Source organism: Pseudochaenichthys georgianus, chromosome 8 (assembly GCF_902827115.2).
Source record: "Pseudochaenichthys georgianus chromosome 8, fPseGeo1.2, whole genome shotgun sequence".
NCBI lineage: Eukaryota > Metazoa > Chordata > Actinopteri > Perciformes > Channichthyidae > Pseudochaenichthys > Pseudochaenichthys georgianus.
This window is the reverse complement of record NC_047510.2, coordinates 18,662,647-18,689,169: the sequence shown is the minus strand read 5'-3', so window position 1 is coordinate 18,689,169 and position 26,523 is coordinate 18,662,647. Positions and strand designations below refer to the sequence as shown.

Genomic DNA, 26,523 nt, shown 5'->3' with positions numbered 1-26,523 from the left:
TGTATGTGATCCAGATGTCCTCCTGGCTCTCCTTTTCCATAGCATTAGTCTTCATTTCCTGTGGCGGTAGGAAGATCCACATTATAGCCTGCAATGTTTGTGTAATTTACCAGAATAAAGGGCAGCGCATTAATAATCAGGTACTTTACAAAGACTTGCGATGGCTCAGTCAATCAGACCTGAGGAGCGAAAGCTTTACACATTAGAAAGTCACTCGATACTCAGCACTGTGGTTGTTGTGGGAAAGTTTATACAAATCATACTGTGAATATTGACTTTTAAACTGGATCCATAAAGCTTTGTTACCGTCTAAATGGATAGGAAAATATTCTGGAGGTGTTGCTCCTTCACATCGTATTTCATATGAAAAACATTCATATCTTTTGAATTTTTGTTCTGTGTATATGCCTGTTTTTGTTTTATTAATTTGCTTTAGGTACTCGTACTTGCTTAAAGGTGTTGTACTTGATGTTTCCCTGCTGGCCTCTTCAGACATCCTAAGTGTCTGGCAGGTCCCTCCACTGATGTCGACAGAGGCCCTTTGACTTCCCCTGGTTAGTCAGGAAGGTCGTTGATATACAAAGAACTTGAAGGGTCAGGAGATCAAGTACTGTGTTTAACTTTTAGGTAGTTACATCATTAAACATGTATTTGTCAGCTTTAGTTACTTTACAAACTACAGTTTAGACAATCTATACTCTATTTGTTGCAAGTGTATGAAGAAGCATGCCCTTGGAGGTAAATGAGGGATTCCAGTTGACCCCTGTGAGAGGATGGAGGCTCTACAGTGTGAGAAGAAGGATGATGGAGGTTCAGTGAGATGATGGAGCTACAGTGAGATGAGATGATTTCATTTCATTTTTATTTGTCCCGCTCATGGTACGCAAAACCAAATGTACAACAATTGCCATAAAACATGACTCCACCATTGAGCGAAAAGGAGCAGGGAGAAGAATAACATCTTATGTGACCTGCCCCTTTCTAAAAAAAACAAATAGATGGTCTGCCCATAATGATGGAGCTACAGTGTGAGGAGAAAGATGATGGAGCTACAGTGTGATGAGAAGGGTGATCGCGGTACAGTTAGATGAGAGATGACGGAGCTACAATGCGAGATGATGGAGCTATCAGATGATGGAGGTACAGTGAGAGTCCATCAGCCTCCAGTGTGAGCTCCCGGCTCGGCCTCGTGGTCGCTGGCCCTTTAAGAGCAGCGGGGGGGGGGGAGTTGGGTGCGCGGAGCATCTTGGCTGCGGTGTTTTTGTCTCTGTCAGTGAGCGCTCCTGGGCCGAGGCGGCTGAAAGGGTTTCCAGAGGACAGGTAAGAACAGCTCATAAGTTACACTTCCTCTGTTTGAAACGTGCTTTGCCCTCTCTCTGGCGGACTGTTATTTTAAAGCGTTCCGGAGGGGCGCCTTGTTGTGAGAGCGACTTCTTTGTAAAGCGTCGGTCCTGCCCAGTCCCTTGGTACGCTCTCTGCGAAGTAACGGCTCCTTTATCCTCTAAACCAGTCATTACATTGATTTTACTTTATGCAGTCCGGATTAATTAGCTTCCATGATGTCACATGAGTGTTTCTCCGCCTTTTGATTAACGTTAAACTGAGTCTTGTTTTCGCTCCTGCTCCGGTGCGTGCCTTTTTGTTCAGAGCATCACCGGAGGCTCTGCACGGCGGCGAGGAGCGCTGTTACCGCGAAATACCCTGGTTCTAAAATAAAAAAATATTATTATTATATCGTAGAAATGAATATTAAAACCGTTCAAATGTAATGAGAGTTAGCAGTGGTCCTAATGAAATGGGTTTTATTATTATTATTGTATAGGATAATGTCTCTACAAAATCTGTGCATTTTACTCGTGTTACATTTGCCATTTATAGTCTGCATTGTAAAGTCAAATTGAGGGGATCACAACTTTGGTCCAAATTGCTTAGCAGGAGTTTCAGAGGGCTTACAGTTTGCAAAATCTTTCCATACAGTCTCTCCATTTCTGAGCGAGCAACACATTTGGGTGTTTGTGTCAGTCTGTCTGTTCTTCATTACGAGACTTTCCCAATTCCTCACACATGATCTGTTGCAGAAATCTAACCATTTTCTAATTCCGTTAAACCAAAAAAAGAAAAGCTCAATGAAGACGTAAGACTCAGGGGAGAGGGTGGGTCCGTGCTTTCTGCAAGTTTTCATTACTTCCAGATGTTCGTCAGCTTTTCGTTGCCGCTTCTTGCCCTCAAAGTTGCTCATCTCGCCTCCTGGAGCCGGCCAGTTGTCACTGAGGGAAATGTGTGTATCCTCAGAAGTTGATGAGTTAATGAAATTGAATCTCAGCTGAGCATGAGAAGAGTAAACACACCTCAAACTCTCTTTAACTGCTTTTGTGGTTTTCAGATAATGCCAAAGCTAGAGGCACTCTCCTGATGGTGGCCCTCATTGAATCCCCTTAATAAACTCATAATGCTATGCAATCTGAATATGATATTTTCTAAAGTAAATATGCAGGATTGTTTGTCTTATAATGACTCATACACTATGTGATGGGATGTCTCTTGGTATGTGTGGTACACTGCTCATCAGTAAACACATCAGATGTTGTTGTGATGATGATGAAGAAGAAGGACACACAGAAGTTGGCAGGATGTGGGGGTGCAGTCATCAGCCTGTTACTCTGCATCATACACACAATACACCACTGTCCCGCTGCTGTTGTGTAAAGGGCTGCTGGCCGTATGAAATCACCTACCAGCGAATAGAGACAGATTGTAGCAGCTGCATGGCACTCATCCAGCTCTGAGCTGTCATGCATGCCATTAAACCAGCTTTGTCTGTCTCCAATACTGAGTCTAATGTGTTGTTAAGTGCGCGGATTAGTTTTAACCAGGTACTCCTAAAAAACAGGCAAGTGAATATCTCCCTATTGTTTTGAGATCTTGCGTCTGTTGTACAATAACAGTGAAAACGGACTCTTCCTCGTGTCTGGGGACCCCCATTAATGCCATCAGAGACCCCTGGGAGCCCCCAGAATGCAGTCAGTGAATCTGGTCAGGTTTTTGGGCAGCTGGAGTTTCCTTCAGGATTCTTTTTTTTTTACCAAGATGGAATGTGATTGTCTTATTACAGCTTCTAGACCCAGGGGTGCTGTTGAGGAATGCAGAGTTATAAACCCCATTTGCACACTGGGCCACACGCCGGGCATTTCAAATGGTTTAGTGAGTCTAATGAAATTACACTCTCAACCTGCATGACAGTGCCCGTCATTGTGATCTTCCACTGATAGGCATCCCAGACGGATTTACTGCTTGATGAATGAACTCTTCTGTTCAAACACTGCACACTATTAGTGATCATTTACTTCACTGGAAAAGTGAAAGTTAGCCATTTTAAATATCCGCACCTTTTCAGTGAATACATATGCAGTATATGTGCATGCAAGTCCTGTCTTTAATTTGTATTGAACATGCAAAAAAGGATTCTCTATTGCCGACAGAGTACGACAATAGAGAATTGTTTGGTCGGCATGTGTCTTCTTATTACAGACTAACATTTCCTAACATTCGGTCTATATGCTGTAAAATGTATTATCTCGTCGATTTACACACGGCATCTATTGCATGTCTGTCCGTCCTGGGAGAGGGATCCCTCCTCTGTTGCTCTCTCTGAGGTTTCTCCCATGTTCCCCTTAAACTGTGGGTTTTCTCTGGAAGTTTTTCCTTGTACGATGTGAGGGTCTAAGGACAGAGGGTGTCGTATTCTCATACTGATATTCTGAACAATCTGTGCTGTTGTATTTGCTGTAAAGTGTCTCTACTGTAGGCTATTTTTATTATATGTACAGCACTTTGGCTCGACCAAAAATCGTTTATAAATGTGCTATATAAATAAAACTGGATTTGATTTGATATAAAATGTCAGAAATTAGTCAAAAATTCCCATCCCAGTTTCTCAAAGTCCAAGATGATGTCTTTAGATGTCTTATTTTCTCAGTCCAAAACTTGACCAAAGATATTAGATATTCAGTTCAATTATGATTTATAACAGAAAAAAGCAGGAATATTACAGAATATTCTATATTTTACATTTTTTGCATGACAAATGTGTTGGTGATGATTCTCCTTCTCTAAAACAACACATTTTACGATGATTAAACCCAATGTTCTTAGTTGTATTAGAGTTGAATTAGACTAAAGTAGGGATAAACATTATTTATTTGCAAAAGTACCATCAGTCTGATTTGATCAATAAAGAGGGTTAACACTCCTACTTAACTTTATTACTTGGGGCAGCCATTACTGAACATATGGTCTAGAGTTGCTTTGAGGTACTTTACAAGGGACTGTGATTATCTTCCCAAATAATCTCCCATGATCTCCTCGAATACATTAATCGTTCAGAAAACAAGATGGTAATTTCTGTCCACTAAAACATACAAACGTGTTGGAAAAGTCAGTGTTATGGATGTTTTTTCTGGCCTCTTTTATTATCTTTATGTCTGCAGTCAACAACTCTCATTGAACCAGGAAGTAATTGATGAATACCCTGAGAGCGAAACACTTATCAACGTCACCGCTGCAGTAAGGTTACTTCCTGTGCTCAGTACCACAACAAACGCTGACCTGAGCTTTCACCCCACCACTGCTCCGACCGGCTCCCCACCACCCGTCTCACTGCCATCTGGACTTCGTCCGTCCCCCTCCAGACCCCACAGTTCCCTCAGAACAGTGCAGCGCTCAGGCCTCTCTGCTCGGCATCATTTTTAATCCCCCACCTCCGCAACGGCCCAGGAATTTTCTCCCAAATGCCCTTTTTTTCTAGTGTCTTTTTTTCCGGAGCCGCTCCTTGCCGTTCAGCCCCACCCATGCTCAGTTTCCTGTTGGAGGTCAGCGCAATGACCAATAGCAGACTGGCGGGTGTTTACTCTGCTCCTGTTCCAGGAGTAATGGGAGCCAGCCGGCCCCTCCTCTTGGCCGTACACGAGCCAGACTGCTGGGTCTGTGGCGTCTGCTCCTCCATACCACCAGTCCTAATGTAAAAAACAGGGCTTTTTGCTAAAGGGGCAGAGAATCCTGCAGGGGACGTCCCACTGGGCAACGATTTCACCGTCCTGGGTTTAAAACCTATATTAGTCAAAAACCACATGTCCTGCAGCAGCACTGGAACACTGTGTATTGCCATGTTGATATGAGATCATCTGGCCTCGGTACGCATGCTGAAGGCTCCGTCTGTCTGTCAAGCGATGACGTACACCGTTCAGCCGCATTATGCCTGGTGACAAATGGCTGTTGTTGCTTCTACATTTAGCATTCTTTAACAGTTCAGGGGAGTGATTTGTTGTACATTTTGCCGATTTATTATTCACGCTGGACCATTTGGCTGAATGAAGCCATCTGTGCTGCAGAGTGAGGAGGAGGACAAAGAAGTCTTGGTAGATAGATCAACAACCGTGTCTCCTGTTGTGATCTTTGTGAAACATTTGAAACTCGTCTCCAAGTCTATATTAAGTTCTTTGCGGCCTGTTACTCCGTGGAGAAAACCTCAGAACAACAATGCGCTTTATTTAAGTGTAGCTTCTCATATATTCTCTATTGTCGGCCTATTTTTAGGGGAGGAATGCACAAATGATGGTAATCTTCTAGGCGGAGCCATGTTAGATTATGAGGGAAGGTCCTTTGAAACTGTATATACTCTTGGTGAGGAGTTCTTGCAGCCTCTGTGATCTTTCTGATGTTGTTCCCACGTTTATAGCAGCAACTACATTCTGGTGTCCGCAGCAGTGATTCATACTGGTGGTCCAAATGAGAGCAGTCATGGTCTCCTCATTCGAGAACTTTCCATCTAAAACTTTCAGCAGCGGCTCTTTTTTTCTCTTCCCCCCTCCTCGTGCAGTATTGCCTTTCTTTCCTCACATTCCCACTCTTTCTCTCCTAGCCTCACACACATACTGTACTTCTCTCTCTCTCTCTCTTACCCCTTCTCCTTTTCCCGCTTACGCTCTCCCCTTGTTACTCTTTCTCCTGCTCTGGGAGAGGAAGTGACTAGGTTGTTTCTGGATCCTCTGGGAATAGAAAGATGGAGCTCCCTTTTCCTGTAACCCTTCCTTCATCAGATTTCAGCCTATTGCTCCATAGCGTCTCTGTTTAGCAACATCAATTAGCTTGGTATGACAAGAGTGCATAATGACAAAGCAGTGATCATCCGAGAGCCTTTCCAGATCAACTGACATTGGAAAGAGCTCTCTTAAAAATGTTGCTACCTATCAGTGGGATACAAACTTCAGATTCATCATCAAGGATACAGACATAGTAAAGCATCTTTGCTCTCATAGAATCGCTGCCCTTACCTGAATAAATCAACTGAAAAGCTACAGCTGTGTGTGTTGATCAGTGGGAGTCTTGGGCCTCGGACAGTGTTTGGAGGTCTGTGTGTTTTCATCTGTGCTGTGTGGGAGTCGACGGGAGTTCAAGTTGTCTGCTGTAACGTTTGGTATTTGTCCAGAACATAGTTCACTGTCTTTAATCCTATCCATTGGTAGATGCTTTTGGCATTGGTATAAGTGTCTTTATGTAGGGACACACATCTGGCAGCACAGATAGCCAATCACCGATCTTCTTCGAGATCTAGATAGCAATCGTCAGAGTATTTCCGGCTTCTGTCAGTGTGTGGGTCTATAACAGCACTTCATCAACTGTTTGTTTGTTTGTTTTGAGGCAAATTTACTCACCACACTCATACACACACCCTTTCTCTCCGACTCTCTCTCTGAGATGCCCCTCCTTGCTTTCTATTAGAACCAGCTGTGGGACTAGAGGCTGGATGAATGGCTCTTTGTGATTTGGCTGTCGCTCCAGTCTAAAAGGTCTATTTCTCCCCCTACTCCTCCACCTTCTGTGGTGTTGGCATGACAACAATATAAAACAATGGACTGAACAACAGTGAGTCTTGTTATGATTTTATGCAAAGGTCATCCATCTAGGCTGCAGGACCCCCCGAAAAAATGTCGACCACACTTGCACAGAAGGCTCTGAGCAGCCGGAGCAGAATGTATGAGAATCAGCAGACAGTCACGCAGCCTATCTGGTGGACTAACACACACAGAAGTTAAAGGTCACGCTTCAAGTCTGTTTTGTCCATGAAGGAACACATTATAAGGCTCATGAAGTCAGTCTGCCTTGAAGGTGTGCAGATGACAAATATTCCCACATAAACTGGAGGGCGTGTGTGCCCTGGATCTCAGGGTGTGAGTCAAAGAGGCAGCAACACAGAAAACATTGCCCAATCACATGGCAGGGAGGCTCCCAGTCTTGGATTGATTAGACAGCCCCGAATCGGAGAGAGGAATGGGGTGGGGGAGAGTGTTTCTGGAGAGCTGGGAGAGGAGGAGAGCAGCTTTGCAAGGATCCGGCCGGCTTCATCCAGGCTGCACGACAAGGAGGTCAGAGAGTGATTGGCATTTGACGGGGGTGTATTGTTCCCATCCGGCGTGTCACTCAAAACCACTGGAATGTTTTGGAGTGTTTTTCTGGCTACGCAACCTGTGTTTAACGCCTTTCGGAGGCCACTCTTTTGTTACCTGTCTGGTGTTATCGACGTGTGTCAACAGAGCTACAGACATTCAATGGGATGTTACCCTCCTCTGATGACTTCTTGTCTAGATATGTCCTTTTATTTCCATTTGACCTGGGATATAGACGGCTACAATCAAAATCCAGGAATTCCAAAGCTCAACTTTCCTTTTATTCTTTTTCCCTACAGGTGCTGACTGTAAGAGTGCAAAAAAGGAAGGGAGAGCAAGGATCCTGGGGAGGAGAGATCCCGTCCTTGCAGCGCACGCAGCTGGTATGAAGCGGAAAATAAATCCCTCTTTTCCTAATTCACAAACCATTCCCAAGCTTGAGCAGAATAATAATCACTGAAGGCTGAGAGAGTCACTAAAGCAGTGGAAACATCCATAACGTTCTCTGGGTAGAGGGAAGAGTGGTATTTCTGACATAGCAAAACTGGGGTGTAATCTGTTGTAATGGCAATAATGATAAGGTGACTCATTGAATGGAAGCAATGAGTTTGAAAATGCTGACCTCGAAATGATGCCTGGAAAGATGACTTTTCAGGGTGGTCTCAATCCTCTGATACACAAAAGGCACAAGCATCTATATACACGTTGTAAATCAAATCCAGTTGTAATCCCCCAGTTATGAAGTGCATGCAGAGTGTGGTTGTAAAGTTAAAAACCTGAAGCTACATTTACAAGAACAAACATTTTGAGATTGTTGCTGTGAGATGTTAAAGACGTGACAGTATAATGCAGTTATTCTCGTGACAGAGCATACCACAGATGTTTAATTTGTGATGGGTGACCTGATCCTACCCCCCGAGGGTCTTCCTAATTTTAATAGCAGGGAACGGAGGGAGTAGGGCGCACACTGCTTTCTGCTCAGAAGTCATCTCAAAGGAACTGTTTGAGAGAGAGAGAGAGAGAATTACAATTATGGCTTGCAACGATTACGAAAACAACGTAATCAACGTAATCGTAATCAAGTAATCAACTGTTAAAAAGATACTGTTAAAAAAATTCTCCAATAAATTGATGTTTTCAAAGTAAATGGATAATCGTTTTTAATAATGGTGATTCGTGATATCAATTATTGACCTAAATAATGGAGATTATGATTGTTGCCATAATCGAGCAGCCCTAACACACACACACCACACACATAGTAACACATCTGAAACACCCAATGAGCCGCTGTTGGAGAAGCAGACGTGGGCGACTTGAGTGGGTGATGTGAGATGAATGAGTCCCGGGGGAAGTTCTACGTAAAGAGAGATTTTGAAGCAGAGGAGAATGTGAGTTCCCTTTGATTTGAAACAGCAGAGAATTAAGTTCAAAGGGGGGTGCAGTGGACAGTGTCAGCCGTCTCGCCCGCAGGTCTGGGATGTTTGGTTGCTAAACTGCAGATTCTAATTATATCTCATCAACTGTCCTCTGTCAGCGCCGTCCTCCACCCTCCTGTACACTCAGTTTCTCTCACACACACACACACATCGACAGGCCCGCTGACTCCCAACCACTCCCCAATCTCTCAGTCCTGTTCTCACGTTCTCACACACGTAGGCATACCCAGACCGCCCTGTACCTCATGCAGTCCATAATCAATCTAACACTATCATTCCCATACTGGAGATCAACTCGCACTGCCTTGCCTCAGATGCCATTCATTCTTTTCTTTCCTCACATAATTCCTCTACAAAGCTAATGTATGGAATCATTAAGATGTACATTCAGGATGCCTTGTTGGCTTTGTGTCAGTTTTTTCTTATCACAATGGAGTGAGGAGTACTTTTTCATCTGTCTGTGTGTGCGTGCATGCATGCAGTGTTTGCATGCCTCATAATGTGTGGCAATCTTGGTATGAGGGGCCGATGAAGGGGCCGATGAAGGGGCCCAGATAAGGGGATAGCACCAGGACATTAAACTGACTACAGGACTTCAAAAATACCAAGTCAATTTAGTCACTGTTTCCAAGTGGCCTACTTTTCACAAACCAGCAAGCACTGACTAGGGTCACGAGATAGAATGCGCGACTTAGAGGAGAGAGGCTCAGTTCTTGCTGAGGAATCATAAAGCATGCTTGAAGTGAAATGAACTGAGTATGCCTTTAAACAAAACAAAGTGGAAGTTTGCAGTCCAAACCTCTGATCTCAGCTCAGTCTAAAGTAATATAACGATGTCAAACCGGCAAAAAGCTGTGGATGGCTTAAACATTAGGTGATATCCTCAGTTCCCACAAAGTGGTGACCTAGAAAGTTAATCTTTTCCAAGCAGACACAAACTCCGAGTCAAAGCGTTGTGGGCTCTCTGTGTGCTCTCTGTGGGAGGACAAAGCACTATCTTTTGATGATAGAGTCAAAATGCATTACTTCTGGTGTGGAACATGTTTTGAAGCAATTCACTTCGCTTTCTGCGTGAAAGCACTGAGCGAGGCAAGGAGACGGCGACCAGCTAAAACCTCCTGACCGTCAGCTGATGTAAGAGAGGGGGAAAGCACCAGAAAGGAAAAGACGAAGCAGGAGGAGATATAAGTGGAGAAAGTGAGGGAGAGAAAGAAGAGAGAGTGTCTGTAAACCCTAAATTGAGAGGCGAAGTTAGCTTGCGCAGATGATTCCTAATAAGGTTGTAACTGGCAGCCTCAAACCTCTGTCCTGACGCTCGCTGCCAGGAAACTTTGGTCTGTAAGTCCTCTTCTCTGAGCGCTAAGAACAGAAACAAACACACTGTGGCCCACTATGCTCCCAAAACTGAACAGATCAAATTAGACGGGGACGCAGGAGGGTGAGTGGTTGGAGGACACGTAAATCTACTTCTGACCATCATACAGAAAAAAAGCAATGTGTTCTAGAAGAGCAACCTTTTATTGTAAGATTTGTTTAAACCATGTGTAGTGTAGATACATACTGTACATTTACTTGGTTTCAGGGTCTAGCATTGTGCATGATGGCTCACTCTCACTGGGACACTTTGTTAGAACAGAGCATTTGTCAGTTACACCTGTACGCTTACATTGTGGTTGTGCAGTGTTGTTGAAACGACCTGAGAGTGGCAGCCATGCTAAGGTGTTGTCCTATTTTCTAAATGCTAAGGAGCGGTGATTCAATTCTTCTTCAATTTATTTTGATTAATTGAGTTCTCTCTGGCAGAAGGCACACTGGACCATGGGACAATCGTTGTACTATATTGCATTGAGTTCGTCATTGTGCTCATTTTCTGTTTCATACATTTCATTTTACTTCCAAAAAGCCTAGTGTACTTGCAGTCAAATTCTAATACAAGTGCTAATTTATTCTCCTTCATATCATTCCTTATTCTTGCCTTAAAAACGTTACATTTTCGTATTTTGTGTAATCATTTCCAAGGTCTCTGTCTCTCCACAGGCGAGTGCTGGTGGATGTTTGAATAACAGCCACAGGCTCACGATGGCTCAGGTGCTGCATATGGAGCCCGGCTTCCCAGGTGCACATTCTATTTGTTATCATTAATATCACCCCGCCACGTGATAATGAAGTTACGATATAAGTTTATCTTTGTTAAGATTTAGACTATTAAACACCTTCTAAGTAATGTCATAGTTGTACCATCCAGACACTTATAGTTATAGTCGCTGCGCCTCTTCCACCTGTACCTAATTTGCTGATTGTTTCAGAGTACATGCACAAACACACAGAAGCCCTAAAGTGAATGCTATTTTCTAAAGTCTGAGCCCAAGATTAGACGCAGATATCCGTTTGTTTAAAGTTGATTTCCTTCCCCCTCAGGGAAGCTCAACCCGCCCGCAACTCCTTCCCTGCACGGCAAAGAGCAGGAGGCCTACTCAGTGGAGACCCCCTATGGCTACCGTCTGGACCTAGACTTCCTCAAATATGTTAACGACATAGAGAAGGGAAACACTATCAAGAAGGTACCCGTCCACCGCCGACCACGCTATGGCTCCCTGCCCCGTGGCTACGGCTACACCGGCTCCTGGTGGACCTCCACAGAGTCTCTGTGCTCCAACACCAGCATCGACAGCAGACACTCCTCCTTCTCCTACTGCGCCCCGGGATACCACACAACCCAGAGGCCCAACTTCAGCACCGCCCGGGTGGAGAAGACCCTTATGGATGCACGCAGGAAGCTGGAGGAGGAGAAAGAGGGGCGGAGATTCTCCAACCTGGGAAGCATGCACAGCAGCGTAGCAGGCTCCAACACCTCCATCAGCAGTGCACACAGCTACAACAGAGCCCATGGTGGAGGGGGATCCTTCACGCCGATGAGTTCTGGCCTGTCCACCCCAGTGACCCCCACACCAGCGCACCTGCAGCACATCAGGGAGCAGATGGCTGCGGCTCTCAGGAAGATCAAGGAGCTGGAGGAGCAGGTGAAGACCATCCCAGTGCTGCAGGTCAAGATCTCCGTGCTGCAGGAGGAGAAACGGCAGCTCAGCGTCCAGCTGAAGAGCCAGAAGTTCCTGGGTCACACTCTGAGTTTCAACCGAGGCCGCCCCAGAGGAGAGCTCTACATCGACATCCCTGAAGAAGATGTGAGCGCGGGGGCTAAGAGCAGCAACCAGCCAGCAGGGCCACTGTCCCCCACCTCACCCGAGGGCTCCAAGCTTCAAGACTCAGGATGTGAGATTGAGGACACAGTGATTGTGAGTGGAGCTCGACCGGATGCAAAGCGGGAAGTGCGCACCATCGCAGTGGGGCCAGAGGAGTTGAGGGGCAGCAGTGAGTTGGGAGTCGGGGTTCGGGAGGAGGATCTGGGGCTGCTGCCAGAGACCCAGGCTCTTAGGAATAAAGTGGGTCAGCTGGAGGGCCAGCTAAAGAGGACGGTGCAGGAGCTGCAGGAGGCGCGGCAGCAGGCCGCAGCAGTCCAGAGGGGCCCTCAGGCAGAGCACCCAGTTATGGCTACCAGCGTGGGCTGGCAGGAGCCTCAGGGCTGCAGCCTGCACACCCTGGTCAGCTTCACCCAGCCCCCCCAACAGAGGGAACAGAGGACTGTGGGAATCCAGGTGTACACACTGGAGCAGCCCACTGTGGTGGAGGTGGGCACGCTGATGCGAGCGGAGATCTGCAGCTCCCCCTCCCCTCAAGCAGCTGCTGGAGCCGTGGAGGGCCAACACAGAGGACAAGCTGAAGGTCTCTAAAACTAAAACTTAAGATCATAAGCACAATGTATCTAGGAATGTCCAATGTGGGTTTCTCCAGCTGATGACCAATGATTTGCTGCATCTCACGGCTGATACTTAGAAGAAAACCACTAATAATAAAACATTTTAAAAAGAAGTTCGTATTCTGTAGGTTATGCACACCCGACGGTAACTTTTTGAGTGTGTAGATGCTGCATTTGTTGAGTCAATAGAATACTTTTTTTTAATTAACAGCTATAATTTTATTGTTGAAGAAATAATAGAATATACACCTTTTGCATTTCCAGCTAATAATGAATGGCACTGCGTTATATTGTGCATCCCTAGATTAAACACATTGCCATTGGATTGCATTACATTGTACTACTGTAACCAATAAGCAGACAAGGGTGTAAGAACTTGTGTTGACCCGAAAATTGTTTGATAAACTATTTACATTTATTTTGTTGTATTCCTCCATAAAGTGTTGTATTAGTTATGCTGTAACGTTGATCTCTTCTCTCTCTCTCACAGAGGCTCCAGTTGAGTTGCCGATTGCCGTCAGCTCCAAGCAGGTGCGCGATGTCCTGAAGAGCGAGCTCTCCACCTCGGTACCTGTAGCGAGTCCTGCCGTCGCTGTCAGCACGGCCGGGGATCAGATTGGTTTGATGCATTCAAAAGAAGAAGAGACACACCAGCATACATCCAAAGAGGCTGCCGAGTCCCACGAGGACCCTCAGACAGGTAACTGGGCTCGACCATTATTCCTACTTTGTTCTTCCCTCGTCATGCCCCCACGGTTTGTATGATCACTGGGTTTTTCTTTCAGCCTCATCTCCCCAGTCTTCTCTGAGGTCTATTATGAAGCGCAAAGCAGAAGGTGAACCGGGATCTCCCACCACGAAGAAGAACCTGCAGTTCATTGGAGTCAATGGAGGGTACGTGTGTTTGCAGACCATAAAACTGACCTTTTCATGCATGGCACACAAGTATTTGTATTCGTATAAACTCTAATAAGTATGATGGTTGACAAATTATTTGGTTTGCGTAAGTATGTTTATATCTTGACCCATTAATGTACTGTATTCCTATGTATATTGTTGTTGGCTGTAACTCCTATGCTGCTGTCTTTGCCAAGATCAACCCGTGTAAATAAGTTAATTGACCTCAACATAAATGTCTTGCAGCTACGAGTCCACGTCCTCAGACGATAGCAGCAGCGAGAGCTCAGATGAGGCGAGTGACTCCAGCGAATATCATGAAGCACGAGAAAAACTCACCGAGTCAGCGGCCCAGCAACAGCTAATAACCAACAGCCAGGCTTCCCTGCCTTCAGAAAGCAACAGAGTACCTCATCAGACTGCCGTCGTACTGCCAGCCATCATTCCAGACTCACAGCAGAGTCTCAAAGATTCAGCAACAGCCGACATAAAGCTGCCGGTCAAACCCCCCCGGTCACCAGCGATAAACACTACTCTAATTCCTCCATGTCCACAGAATGATGCTGCCTCTAAAGACACTGTCAACCAATCATCAGACACACTCACAGTCACGCAGGAGTTCTCCTCCACATCATCAAGCACTGAATCCACTCCCGAACAAAGCTCCTCAGTTACCTCTTCTTCTTCATCGCTGTGTGTCACTAAAACCACTGAGATCACCCAACAGCAATACACCGTCCAATCAGAAACAACCGTCCTCTCCAGCCAATCGGAGCCAACGCCAGCAGCGGAAAGCCACGTAAAAGACACTGCCACAGTACCTGCCAAGCAAGTCAGGTAAATATACACATAAACAGACATACTGATAAGTGGTGATGGTACTATCTAGGCTGTGTTCAATCTTTCAATGGCTGATGTTGTCTGTCTCTGTCTCAGATTGGATCTGAGTGACAGCCTGATGTCAGCTCTTCATGCCCTGCAGAAAGCCCTGGGGGAGCCCAATGCCTTCAGCCAACAAGGAGCAGTAGGTGTCCATTTAATCCACTAAATCAGTGTTTTAATGCCCTGGATAACACACTCAGTATCGATACTGCTTTCCAGGAGTTCCTTCTAAAAGCTATCACACTGGCAACAACATGCAGAAACACAATCAAGCAGTCCTTAAAAATGTATTTTATTAATTCCACAGTCAGACAATTTGTAGAAAATGTGTTTTACTATTGATTTGGTAAACTAGAGGTTATGTGTACTTGTAATTTACATTACATTACGTGTCATTTGTTAGACGCTTTTATCCAAAGCGACTTACACACATTCAGTACTGTGGACAATCCCCACAGGAGAGATTTGGGGTGAAGTGTGTTGCCCAGAGACACAACGACATGCTGACTGCAGCGGGACTCAAACTTGCTATCCCCTGATTCGAAGTCCAGCACACTATCCACTGAGCCACAGCCTCCCTCCCTAAATCTCCAAATGTTTGATATAGTCAAGAAATAAGTTGTAGTTCTTGTAGTACAAAAAAACATGAGAAAAGAAAAGTGTTTGCTTTGCTAAGCTCTAGACCCAGTTATTTTTGTATTTCTTTAACAAACCTCTGTTTTTTATTTTGATATGCTGATTATGGCAAACCTGCATGCCTGTGCTCTTGCATTTCCCCAGCAGTCTTTCAAGTGTGTTTGTGTCTCTAATTGTCCTCATTGTGTCTGTCTCAGAGGGCGGCCTACACCAGCGTGCTGCAGGAGTGGCTGCGCGTGTCCTGTCACAAAGCGGCAGACACAGCTGTTGTCAAAGCCTATATGAACACCTTCGCCTCAGTCTCCCCTCAGCTGCTGGAGTTTGTAATCAACATGGCAGATGGTAATGGGAATACAGCGCTTCACTACACCGTCTCCCACTCCAACTTCCCCGTGGTGAAGCTGCTGCTGGAAACTGGTGCGTGTCTCTGTCTGTATATCTGTATGTGCGTGAGAGAAAAGTCAGACAAGCTTACATAAGGGTGTGTATGTGGGTGGTATGGGCTCTAAAGTTAAGGATATTAACTCAGTCTCCAACATGTTCCGTCTCCCTGTCATTGTTTGTGCTGCTGTTGTGTCACCTGTCTCACTGATTGGCCTCTATACCTGACAGGCCTGTGTAATGCTGACAAGCAGAACAAGGCGGGCTACACAGCCATCATGCTGACAGCCCTGGCTGCCTTCCACTCTGACAATGACCTTCAAACCGTCCTGCAGCTGCTGCGCACGGGGGACGTCAACGCCAAGGCCAGCCAGGTGCGCCCTCTACTGCTCATAATGTCTCACTGCACGTCCACACAACTAAATCCATTGAAAGAGCATTTATATGTTTGCTTTTGAGTTCTCTTGACACATTAGAAAGCTGAGCTTTAGCGTCCTGCAGCATGCAAACAAATGCAACCTGTCAACAATTTAGCTCTGAAATAAGATGCACACTGTGAAAATGAGTCTCATGATGTGTGTTTGCAGGCCGGTCAGACGGCGCTGATGCTGGCAGTCAGCCACGGTCGCGGGGACATGGTGAGGGCGCTGCTGTCCTGCGGCGCTCAGGTCAACATCCGTGATGACGACGGCTCCACAGCGCTCATGTGTGCCTGCGAACACGGTCACGTTGACATTGTGCGTCAGCTACTGTCTATTCAAGGCTGTGATGCCACTCTCACTGACAATGTAAGCATATTTTCTTTCCGTCTTTACTTTCTCCTATTTCCTTTTTTTATTATTGCAATCCAGTCCAAAAACTCCACATATGTTCTGTTTTTACAGGACGGCAGCACTGCTCTGTCCATCGCCCTGGAGGCCAGTCAGAATGACATTGCTGTGCTCCTGTATGCTCACCTCAACTTTGCAAAGCCCCCTTCCCCTGTGAGTACTTTGACACACTGCTAACACACACTTACTGTTGTCTCTATAAGGCACAGTGGAATGAGGGTAATAAGTAACTGAGATAGAGGAAGAAGAAACAGATTAAATGTTCAAAAAAATAAAAATATCAGCACTCCTTGAAAAGACAAACCATCACAAATCGGATGTTGAGCTGTACAGTACATACCGTTCAAGCATAATCTGAATTCTTGAAGTTTCACACACTGGCTGTAGTGTTTCCTGCAGCTGTGTGTGTATAACTGTACAGAACTATAAAATCTGATTCATGTTCTTGTTGTTTAATCCTAAACTAGACTACATGGGAAAACCATAGGGATGAGTTGTGAAGTTTTGTGTGACATCTGGGAAAATCAAGTCTGTTGCATTACTTGGGTTGCATATAACAAAATGACGGAAACGTGTGCTGTCACATTTTTTTCTCTAGTGAAATGTTAATGCTAAAAATGCAAGATATATAGTTTCAGTTTAATTTAGTTTTTCCTGAAGGATGTTGTTTTTAATTAGTGCATTTTTCACTCCTTTTTAGTTCTACTTTGCAATAATTACCCTGGAATATGGGATTATTTTTTCACCAATAATACCTTTTTTTTTATTTTAGGTTTCACCAAGGTGTCCTCTCTTGGGTTCCTCTCCTCCTGCTGGTGAAGCAAAATAAACCCTGCTCCAGCCAGTCCACAGTAACTACTCATATTACAGTGTGATTTATTTTCCTCATCTGTGTTATTCAGAGAAACAATGAGTTTGTGTTTGTTTTCACCCTCCATAATTTAAATACTTTATAATGTGCAGATAATTACATGACAGCTTGCACCATTGTTATCTATTTCTCTTTGTACACTGAGGTCTTTCGTGCTTTAAAACAAGTACAATCTAAAAACGGAACATCTAGCACAGGGCTATTCAATTGGCGGCCCGCGGGCCAAATCTGGCCCCGGGGTGATATTTACTCTCCTTTTGAGAATAATGTTAAAAAGTAATCTACTTTTTTTTTAAAGATTTTTTTTTTTAAAGATTGCTTTTTGGGCCAGAGTGCCTTTATTCCAGAGAGGGTGTTACATTGAGAGATAGAGAGGAAGACATTGCCTGAAAACTTTGGCGGGCTCGGGTTTCGAACCCACCTACTAGCTACTGTAGTGACAACTCCTGTCATTGATTGCATCTCTGCGTGAATGATTAGATCATTTCACCTAAATTAAATCAAATGAAATGATGTTGATGGTTAAATTAGCTTCACATGTCGGCCTACTGAGTTCTGAACTTGCCATTTAGATCTATAATGGACTTGGGGCTATGTTGTTTGATTTAATTAATCACAATATATGCACTCCACTATTTACTGTATATGAAGCTCTTAATATGATTGCTCATATTTCAAGCCATCCTTTTCCCGGCCCCTTGCTTTGGATCATTTTCATCAACCGGCCCCCATTCCAAACTAATTGAATTGCCCTGATCTAGCAGCTTCATGGACACTGTCAGCACTATTTTTAGTCAAAGTCAAAGATGTTCACTAAATTGCATCATATATAATTATACACTTGTTGTTTTAATCCATATGAATCTCATAGTAGTTGCTTTTATAGAGTGATGTGTTTTCATTGTTATGTGTACAATAGCTCTTACACAGTAGCATCATTATGTGTGTGACCATCGATCATTTGGAATAACAGAAGCCACTCCTCTCACGGATAAGTGTCCTTGCTTAAAGTAGCTCGTTGATGCTACAAAAATCTATTACAGTGAACACCACTTCAACAGTTGACCAATATTTATACACAGGATTTATTCACTCCAGAGTATTTTTGATATTGATTTTTTTTTTTAAATGTTGACTTAATTCAGGACCTTCAAGGATCACCATTTTTTATTTCCACAGCAATTGTTTCCTTAAAACACCTTTTCAAACAAGACATAAAACTACAGTTAATGTGTCGACCACCCAGATTAAACCCAAAGATGTCTCTCTCTGTGTTGCTGTGTGTTGTGGTGATAAAATGAACACCGTGTGAAGGAAGGAAGAGGTACATATTATTCTCTAAAGGCTACGGTACTTTGGTCTTTGTGTTTTAAAGTGACGGTATTTTGGATGTTAGTAACGAAGGGTTAGAGTGTATCTGTGTGATATTCTGTGCTCATAAGAGTAAACACAATTATATTGAGAAAGGACTGAAAGCACTGGTGTAGTCACCTCTGCTCTGCATGGTTAGATTTTTCAGGGAACCAGAAAGTGACTGATTGGGGTCTTTAAAGGAAGTGCCGTGTAAGATGTGAATATCAAAATAATATATGTTGATATAGAGTGGTAGTTATTATGCCTAAAATCAAATTACTTAAGTTAGAGTACATAGGCTATTGATGTCAAATTTCTATTACTTTTTAAATACTTTTTTCACAATTTTCATATTCACTTTCAAGCAATTGAACTTTTATAAACTTCAATTTTTTTATTTAAGTATCTATCTTTTTTATACTTTTAGAATTTTTAAGCTCACACCTATTTTATGTAATCGCACAGCTCTTTAGTTTATGTTTTTATGAAGGTTTATGTAAAATGTTAGACTGTTACTCCACTTCTAATTTGTGCTTTTTGGAAAAACAATGAATTAATAAACGTGGACCACGCTGTTTCTGTTGCATTTATTCCGTCTAACTTGTTTGCATGTAAGTTGCCATTAGTTATTTTAAACAAAGTAAAGAATGTTTGTGCTCAAGATAGTATGTTTTATTAAAGTCACATAGGTCACAGCATGGCCGGCCCTAGACTTTTTGGGGCCCTAAGCGAGCTTTGGCTTGGGGCCCCCCCTCACTCTACCGCGTTCTCAGTCCACACAACACGGAACCAACTTTTGTCTTATGATGTTAGCATAAGCACACATATTGTATACATAAGCATGTAAACACCGTGAACCTAACCTGCTCTAGGGGGGTCCGGGGGCATGCTCCCCCGCGAAGATTTGTGTTTAAATATTGAAGTTAAAAGCATCAATCTGGTGCACTTTGAGAGCAAAATTAAGAGATCTATGGATACATCTCTCAACACCCATATGAAACAGAACTGTAAACAGATTTTTCTTTATGGATATTTTACAAATCACTTAAACTGTATTCTTGTTTTGTCATATAGTATTTCATAACTGTTTTTCATTTATTCTCTCTGGCTGTCCATCTCATAATGTTCACATAGAAACTAGCTGTCAATAGGAATATCATTCAGAAGAATTATAATTTCATGCAAAAATCTGTCACAAAAAGAGGTTGCACATTTAAATTCAGGTGTTGTTATGGCAACGTCAGTGGCCAAACAGCCACATTTACTGCTGCAAATACGTTCAAACATGCTGTCGACACGTAAAGCAGTGGCAACTATGCCACCATTTCAGCTGACTTTTTCTCAGAAATACTGTCACATAACATCCATATATTTCAGTGCTAGGTTGATGCTTAGCTAAGCTAACTATGAAACACTTTAACTGACAGGACTCCGGATCAACTGTGTACTGTAAGGTAGCTTCTAGCTTCATGTCGAACAGTAAGTCAACATTTCCCAGAGAGCTTTCTTTGAAATCACCAGGTAACGCTAAAAAACATTACATTTAGATTGTATGACAAAGTGTTTATTTAATATATCTGGCTAGCTATAGCTACTTGCTAACGGTTTAGCTTACCCCCGCGATTCAAAGTAACGTCAACGTAGCTGTAATTTATGCTTTGCTTACATGTTCGCATAACTTGGAGGTTTACTGACATGTACATACCTTGTTCACCTGGCTCAAGTGGTGGCTGTGTGAGCCACCACTTGAGAATTGTCGTCTTTTTTAAGAAAAATTGTTCTTATGTCCATCTTCAAAAACTCTGAGTCCGACTGACAGTTTATTTTAAACATTGTCACAGCTCACAGGATAGCTACCTGTCAGACAATAAGACAGATGTTTATTTCCATTCAACTCTCTGGTTGGTCTGGTGTCTTGCCTCTGTTGCATTCACTGAACACGGGAAATTACAATCCTGCCGTCCTCTCTAGTGTCATGATGAGGTTCAGGTAAAGCACGGTTAATGTATTATATTATTGACTCAATAATATAATACATGACTTTGAGAGTAGGCAATATAGGCATATTAACACAATTAATTAAACGTACTTATCACGGCGACGGTGTACTGAGATATTTTTTTTTTTTTCATTTCCTTTTTTAATTTTTTTTAAAAATGTGGCTGCGGGGCCCTAAGCGGCCGCTTATGTCGCTTAATGGGTCGGGCTGGCTCTGGGTCACAGTTGTTTTTCTTGCATATCTTTGATTTATATTTTGTTTTCATACTCAAAGGGGACCTATCATGCAAAATGCACTTTTTTATGTCTTTTATACAGAAATATGTGTCCCCGGTGCGTCAGGGAACTTACGCAGCGTCAGAAAATAAAACCCTCTCTCTTTTCCTCCGTACCCAAATCTCTAAAAATGGGGGTACAACGGAGCTGATCCAGATTTGTGTCCGATATGACGTAATATCAGCAATGCACTATCAGAAACGTGGCTATCAGAAACAATGCCCGACTGTTTTGGACGTAATATGGTCGGTGTTTACATTAGCATCGGTAACACTCAGAGCTAACCTGTACTGCACAGAGCATGTGTGTGAAGAATAACCGGCAAGAGAGAAAGCCTTTGAGCTCCATACTGTTTCAGAAATAATCCTTGATAATCCATGATATGGTGTTTCATCACGGCAGAATCTGCCGGTAGAATCTCCCGCATGAGCAGGCATAAGCTCCGCCCCTTTTTTTATCAATTTTTAAAAAAAAAAAGGTTTATACATAAAATCAGCACTTTTGAAACAGGAAGTGAAATAGAGGGATATGAGGTATGGCTAGAATGGGTGATCTGTTTGGTATTTTGAGCAAAACACTTCACAGACATGTTTTTTATATATGTGTATATATCTGAGACCTATATGCTATTGCCTAAAAATAGCATGATAGGTGACCTTTAAGTAAAAGGTATAACTAGTGGTGCATGCTACAAAACGTCCACTAGAGGACGCTCCAGCATTGAACAGTTCTTCCGTCTGTGTACATCAAGTCCCCATGTGCAGTACATTACTGTTTACTCATTCAAATAACTACCAGAAATTATTGAAAGGTCCAAAACTATCAAAACTGTACAGTGATCTGTTTATTTTATATGTACACTTTAAATGAGTTTCATCCATTTCAATCAACAGCATCATAAATGTGAGATTAATTCCCCTTTGATGTTGCCAACACAACATTACAAAACTTTTGGTAACCTGTAGATTTTTGGTTTCAAGTATAATTGTCCTGACCGGCCCCTGAAATCCTTCCCAAAAAGTCATTTTCCCAAAGTAGCCCCTGGGCAAAGCAAGTTCAGTATCCCTGTTTAAGATTTCTCTGTGGAAGGCAACAGAGGATCATGAAATGGATCTTGGCAATAGGGCTGAACGATTAATCGATTTTAAATCGAAATCGCAATTTTAAATGATGCGATTATCAAATCGCAAAGCCTGCGATTTCTTTTAACATTTATTTTCTATTGTGTGTCAGACATCCACACCAATCATAAGTGCTGTGCTCCACATGTACCAGCCATTGTTAATCAATCAGAAGTAGCCCATGATAGAAGGTGATAGACAGATTGATCCAATCACCTGCCAAGTGCTTTTGAAAGTGCCTGCCCTTTCCAAATGGCTTCCAATGGAGCTTTAGATACTTTGGTGAAACCAACCATCTGAGTCAGGTTAGTAATGCTCCATCACAAGTTTCTAATACAGGGTGAATGTTAAACTGAAACTTGACTTTAAAGCAACCCAACGGAAGTTTCATGTAAGTTTAGTTCTTTCACTCGTAGCTCGGGCTGCGAGGGTGCTAGAGACGGGAGCATGTTGATACGACCTTCCTAGCCGGAGATATGGCCGCATTTTACAATAAACTTCCGTTGGGTAGCTTAAAAACAAATATCGCAATTCGAATCGCAATCGCAATATTTGTCAGAAAAATCGCAATTAGATTTTTTTCCAAAATCGTGCAGCCCTACTTGGCAAGGCCTCATCTATTTAACATGTGTCAAAAGAGTCTCAACATGTCTTCAGTTCTGAAATGATAAAACTTCAGCAACACTCGTATAAACATTATTTTTACACCTACAAGTTTTGGCTTGTGGTCTTTATTAAGGTCATCCGCAACAAGCCAAAAACGCGCTGTTCCGCCACAGACTTCTTAATTTCTCCATGCACCTTGGAAGTAGGTTAGGTTTGGCTGGAAATCCCCACCCTGATTGTACAATCCTTACCAGATGTGACCAGATGTCATCACAGACAGGGGACAAGAGGACCCTGGAGTCGGGGTCAACCTCTTCCGGGTGACTCCTGCAAGAAATGTAAGTGTGTTCAGGTGTATGTGCACACATGGGTGTCTTCCAGAATTTGAGGCTTTAGCACAGGGAGAGCAACCTGATTCTGTTAGGCCAGCGGTTCCCAACCTTATTCAACTCAGGGCCCACTTAAGAATCTAAAAAAAATGTGTGGCACACATTCAACCATAAACAATACGAAGGCTAAATAAAGTACTCAAGAGTCATTTTTATTTTAATTAGAAAGGGAGCTGGCCATCAATAACAAACAGACATTTTTATTTCACGGTTTAGTCATATACTCGATTCTGATTGGTCAATTTAGAACATGTGACACATTGTTAATCCAGTAGAACAAACCGCTGTCAAGGACTGTAATGACCGTTGCTAAGGAGGATCAATAAAGAAAAAGGAAAAGAGGTTAACATTTAAAAAAATCTTAATTCTGAAATGTTTCAACTTTCCACACCAATCATGTTTGAAAATTATTTGGCGGCCCACTTGCAATGCCTTCGCGGACCACTAGGGGGCCACGGCCCACAGGCTGGGAACCGCTTTGTTAGGCGATGTAGAACCAACTCGAAACCATGGCCCTTTCTCATTTCTCGAACTCCCCTCCTCGACTCCCCTCCTCGACTCCTATCCTCGATACTTAGTCCCGCCCACAGGAGATGCGAGCGGAGGAGCCGAGGAGGGGAACCGAGGAGAGAGGAGGGGAAGCAGCAGGCGGTTAGAGAAATGAGAACTCCTCTCCTCTGAGCGGTCATTTTAAAGAGGTCCATTAATGATGACAGGAGGCACAGCAGCCCTCTGTCTGATGGACAGATGTGTTCATGACGACTTCTATATTTACTTTGATTCATTCACAGTGCGGTATAATGAGACAATAACAGGCTACAGATGCGGACACACACATATATATGTATATATTTATATAAATATATACAATTTCAGAATCAAACAGAGCACTCATAATAACGTAACACTATCAGAGACTGGATATACCCCCCCCCCCCCCCTCTCTGGTCGCTACAATGAGGAAAATAAATTACGGGCCAAACGTTTTATTTACAAGTATTACAAGTAAGCAGAGGACACCAAACCAACTGAGACCTGTCTGTCCGCTGCATCTACGCACACACTGTACCACACACACCTACACATAATCAGGCTACAGCCGTTGTGTATTTAATTGTGAAGCACTGAATGGTTTTAGAAAAAATATCGACTCTTTGTTTGTAGATATCTACTAAACTAAAACAAATATAGAGAGTAGGCCTGTTATACTGAGTGATATATATTATACACACTGCTCTGCTTTCTGCACGGACAGCTGTTCTCTCTGTAAACATCGCGTGGCGATGAGAGCAGTTAGTAAAAAAATATCCAGGGGATGCATGCAGAGCTGTCATTGGCTGAGATAAGTCCGGTGTAGGTACCAGAGAGGCTTCTCAATACTCAAATTTCCCCTCCTCGACTCCTCGACTCCTCGGTCCTCCGGTAGTGACCCGGAAATGAATTTCAGCGCGCCATTTTGAAGGACGTCTCATTTCTCTAAATGCACACCGAGGACCGAGGATCGAGCATCGAGGAGGCTCTCTGGAGGAGCTATAACCGAGGAAACGGTGGAGGCGTGACGCACGGCCGGACTTATCTCAGCCAATGACAGCTCTGCATGCATCCCCTGGATATTATTTGAGAACCTGCTCTCATCGCAACGCGATGTTTACAGTGAGAACAGCTGTGAGGTCCTGCAGAAAGCAGAGCAGTGTGTAAAATATATATCACTCAGTATAACAGGCCTACTCTCTTTATTTGCTTTAGTTTAGTAGATATCTACAAAGAGTCCATATTTTTCTAAAACCATTTAGTGCTTCACATAATAAAATACACAACGGCTGTAGCCTGATTATGCTTTAGCAGCTGTAGGTGTGTGTGGTACAGTATGTAGGTGTGTGTTGTACAGTGTGTAGGTGTGTGTTGTACAGTGTGTAGGTACGTGTGTTGTACAGTGTGTAGGTGCGTGTGTTGTACAGTGTGTAGGTGTGTGTGTTGTACAGTGTGTAGGTGTGTGTTGTACAGTGCGCAGATGCCGCGGACAGACGGGTCTCAGTTGGTTTGATGTCCTTACTTTTAATACTTGCAAATACAACTTTTGGCCCGTAATTTCAATTCCCCATTTCAGCGACCAGAGAGAGAGGGGAGGGGGGGGGGCGTATATCCAGTCTCTGACTGTGTTACGTTATTATGAGAGTGCTCTCATACTTTAAATTGTATATATTTATATAAATATATTTGTGTGTGTGTGTCCGCATCTGTAGCCTGTTATTGTCTCATTATACCGCACTCTCAATGAATTCAAATAAAATATGTGGGGGAACAATGTTCAGCTGATCTAACAGAGATTATAAAATATGACAAAACACTCGACAGCTGATGCAGCTGTTGCCACGTCATAATGAACGGACGTCGCTTTAATATGACCGCTCAGAGGAGAGGAGTTCTCATTTCTTTAAACGTCTGCTGCTTCCCCTCCTCTCTCCTCGGTTCCCCTCCTCGGTCCTCCGCTCGCATCTCCTGTGGGCGGGTCTAAGTCTCGAGGAGGGGAGTCGAGGAGGGGAAATTTGAGTATTGAGAAGCCTCTCAGATGTGTTCGGGGTACCAGATATGTTCGGGTGTATTTCCGTCGCACCCGTCATATCCGTCTTCTCACCTCCCTCTGCTCCCAGCGCTCTGCTGCCACACACCGGCCGTCTGCGGAACTGCAGCCGGAGGAACTCGGGACAGCTTGTTATGTGTGTGTACTTGTGCACATAAATAATGTTTCTAATTATTTACAATTAAAAAATATATATATTCTGCGTTACTTTAGCCAACACTTTTATAAGGCCACTAGATTAGATAATTACGAAATGTGTAGATAGAATACATATCTTTCAGGTTGTTATTTTGTCATTGTTTAATGTTTTATTTACCTTTTAGTATTTTTATATAGTATCTGAACTTTGGAGAGGAGTTGGGAGACACACGACACATCAAATCACATCTACAGATCAAGACGAAGCGAATGGAAGTACTCCTAGCGTGAACATGTTTGTGAAAACGTGTGCAAAGTCTCCGAAAATCCTAAAAATAAGCTCATATTTGAATTCCCCATAAAAAAACACATCATTCAGTAAAAACAAGGCCCCACTGATCATCTGCTCCTGATCTCTCTGCGAATTGAAAGTACTTATTGCCTGAGATCGCATGCTGTGGTTTTATTAAATGTGCCAAGTGCTAGGACTGTCTTATGGAAGAAAGCTTTTCGATGTGCAGCTCCACTAACATGGAACAGTCTGCAAAAAGAATGGAAAATTACCAAGCTAGTACCACTACATGTTTTTAAAGCTTGGTTGGATGCTACACAATCAGATGCTGTTGGTACCTGTACATGTGGATAGATATGTTGTTCTGTTGTTTATGTTTTATGTCTTCATGTGGAACCTACTGCTGCAGGTCTCCCTTGAAAAAGACATCATTGATATCAATGGGATTTTACCTGGATAAATAAAGGTATTGAATTGAATGTCCAATGAAAACATATCCAAGTGTAACAAACATCCAGTATTAACCTTACTGTTTTTTTACTAACAGTAACCAACTAATAATTTTCATAAAGTGCAT

At 43.3% G+C, this 26,523-nt stretch overlaps 1 protein-coding gene across 1 annotated transcript; it reads left to right on the top strand.

Moving 5' to 3' along the window:
* The first annotated feature begins 1,240 nt into the window (after positions 1-1,240).
* kank2 (KN motif and ankyrin repeat domains 2) lies at positions 1,241-19,120 on the top strand. Its single transcript, XM_034089082.1, has 13 exons — positions 1,241-1,320; positions 7,742-7,825; positions 10,919-10,997; positions 11,300-12,661; positions 13,186-13,395; positions 13,481-13,589; positions 13,839-14,429; positions 14,529-14,616; positions 15,308-15,527; positions 15,723-15,865; positions 16,079-16,279; positions 16,376-16,474; positions 17,094-19,120. The coding sequence occupies exons 3-13, from the start codon at positions 10,961-10,963 to the stop codon at positions 17,148-17,150; spliced, it is 3,117 nt and encodes a 1,038-aa protein (XP_033944973.1). The 5' UTR covers positions 1,241-1,320; positions 7,742-7,825; positions 10,919-10,960; the 3' UTR covers positions 17,151-19,120.
* The last annotated feature ends 7,403 nt before the right edge of the window (positions 19,121-26,523 follow it).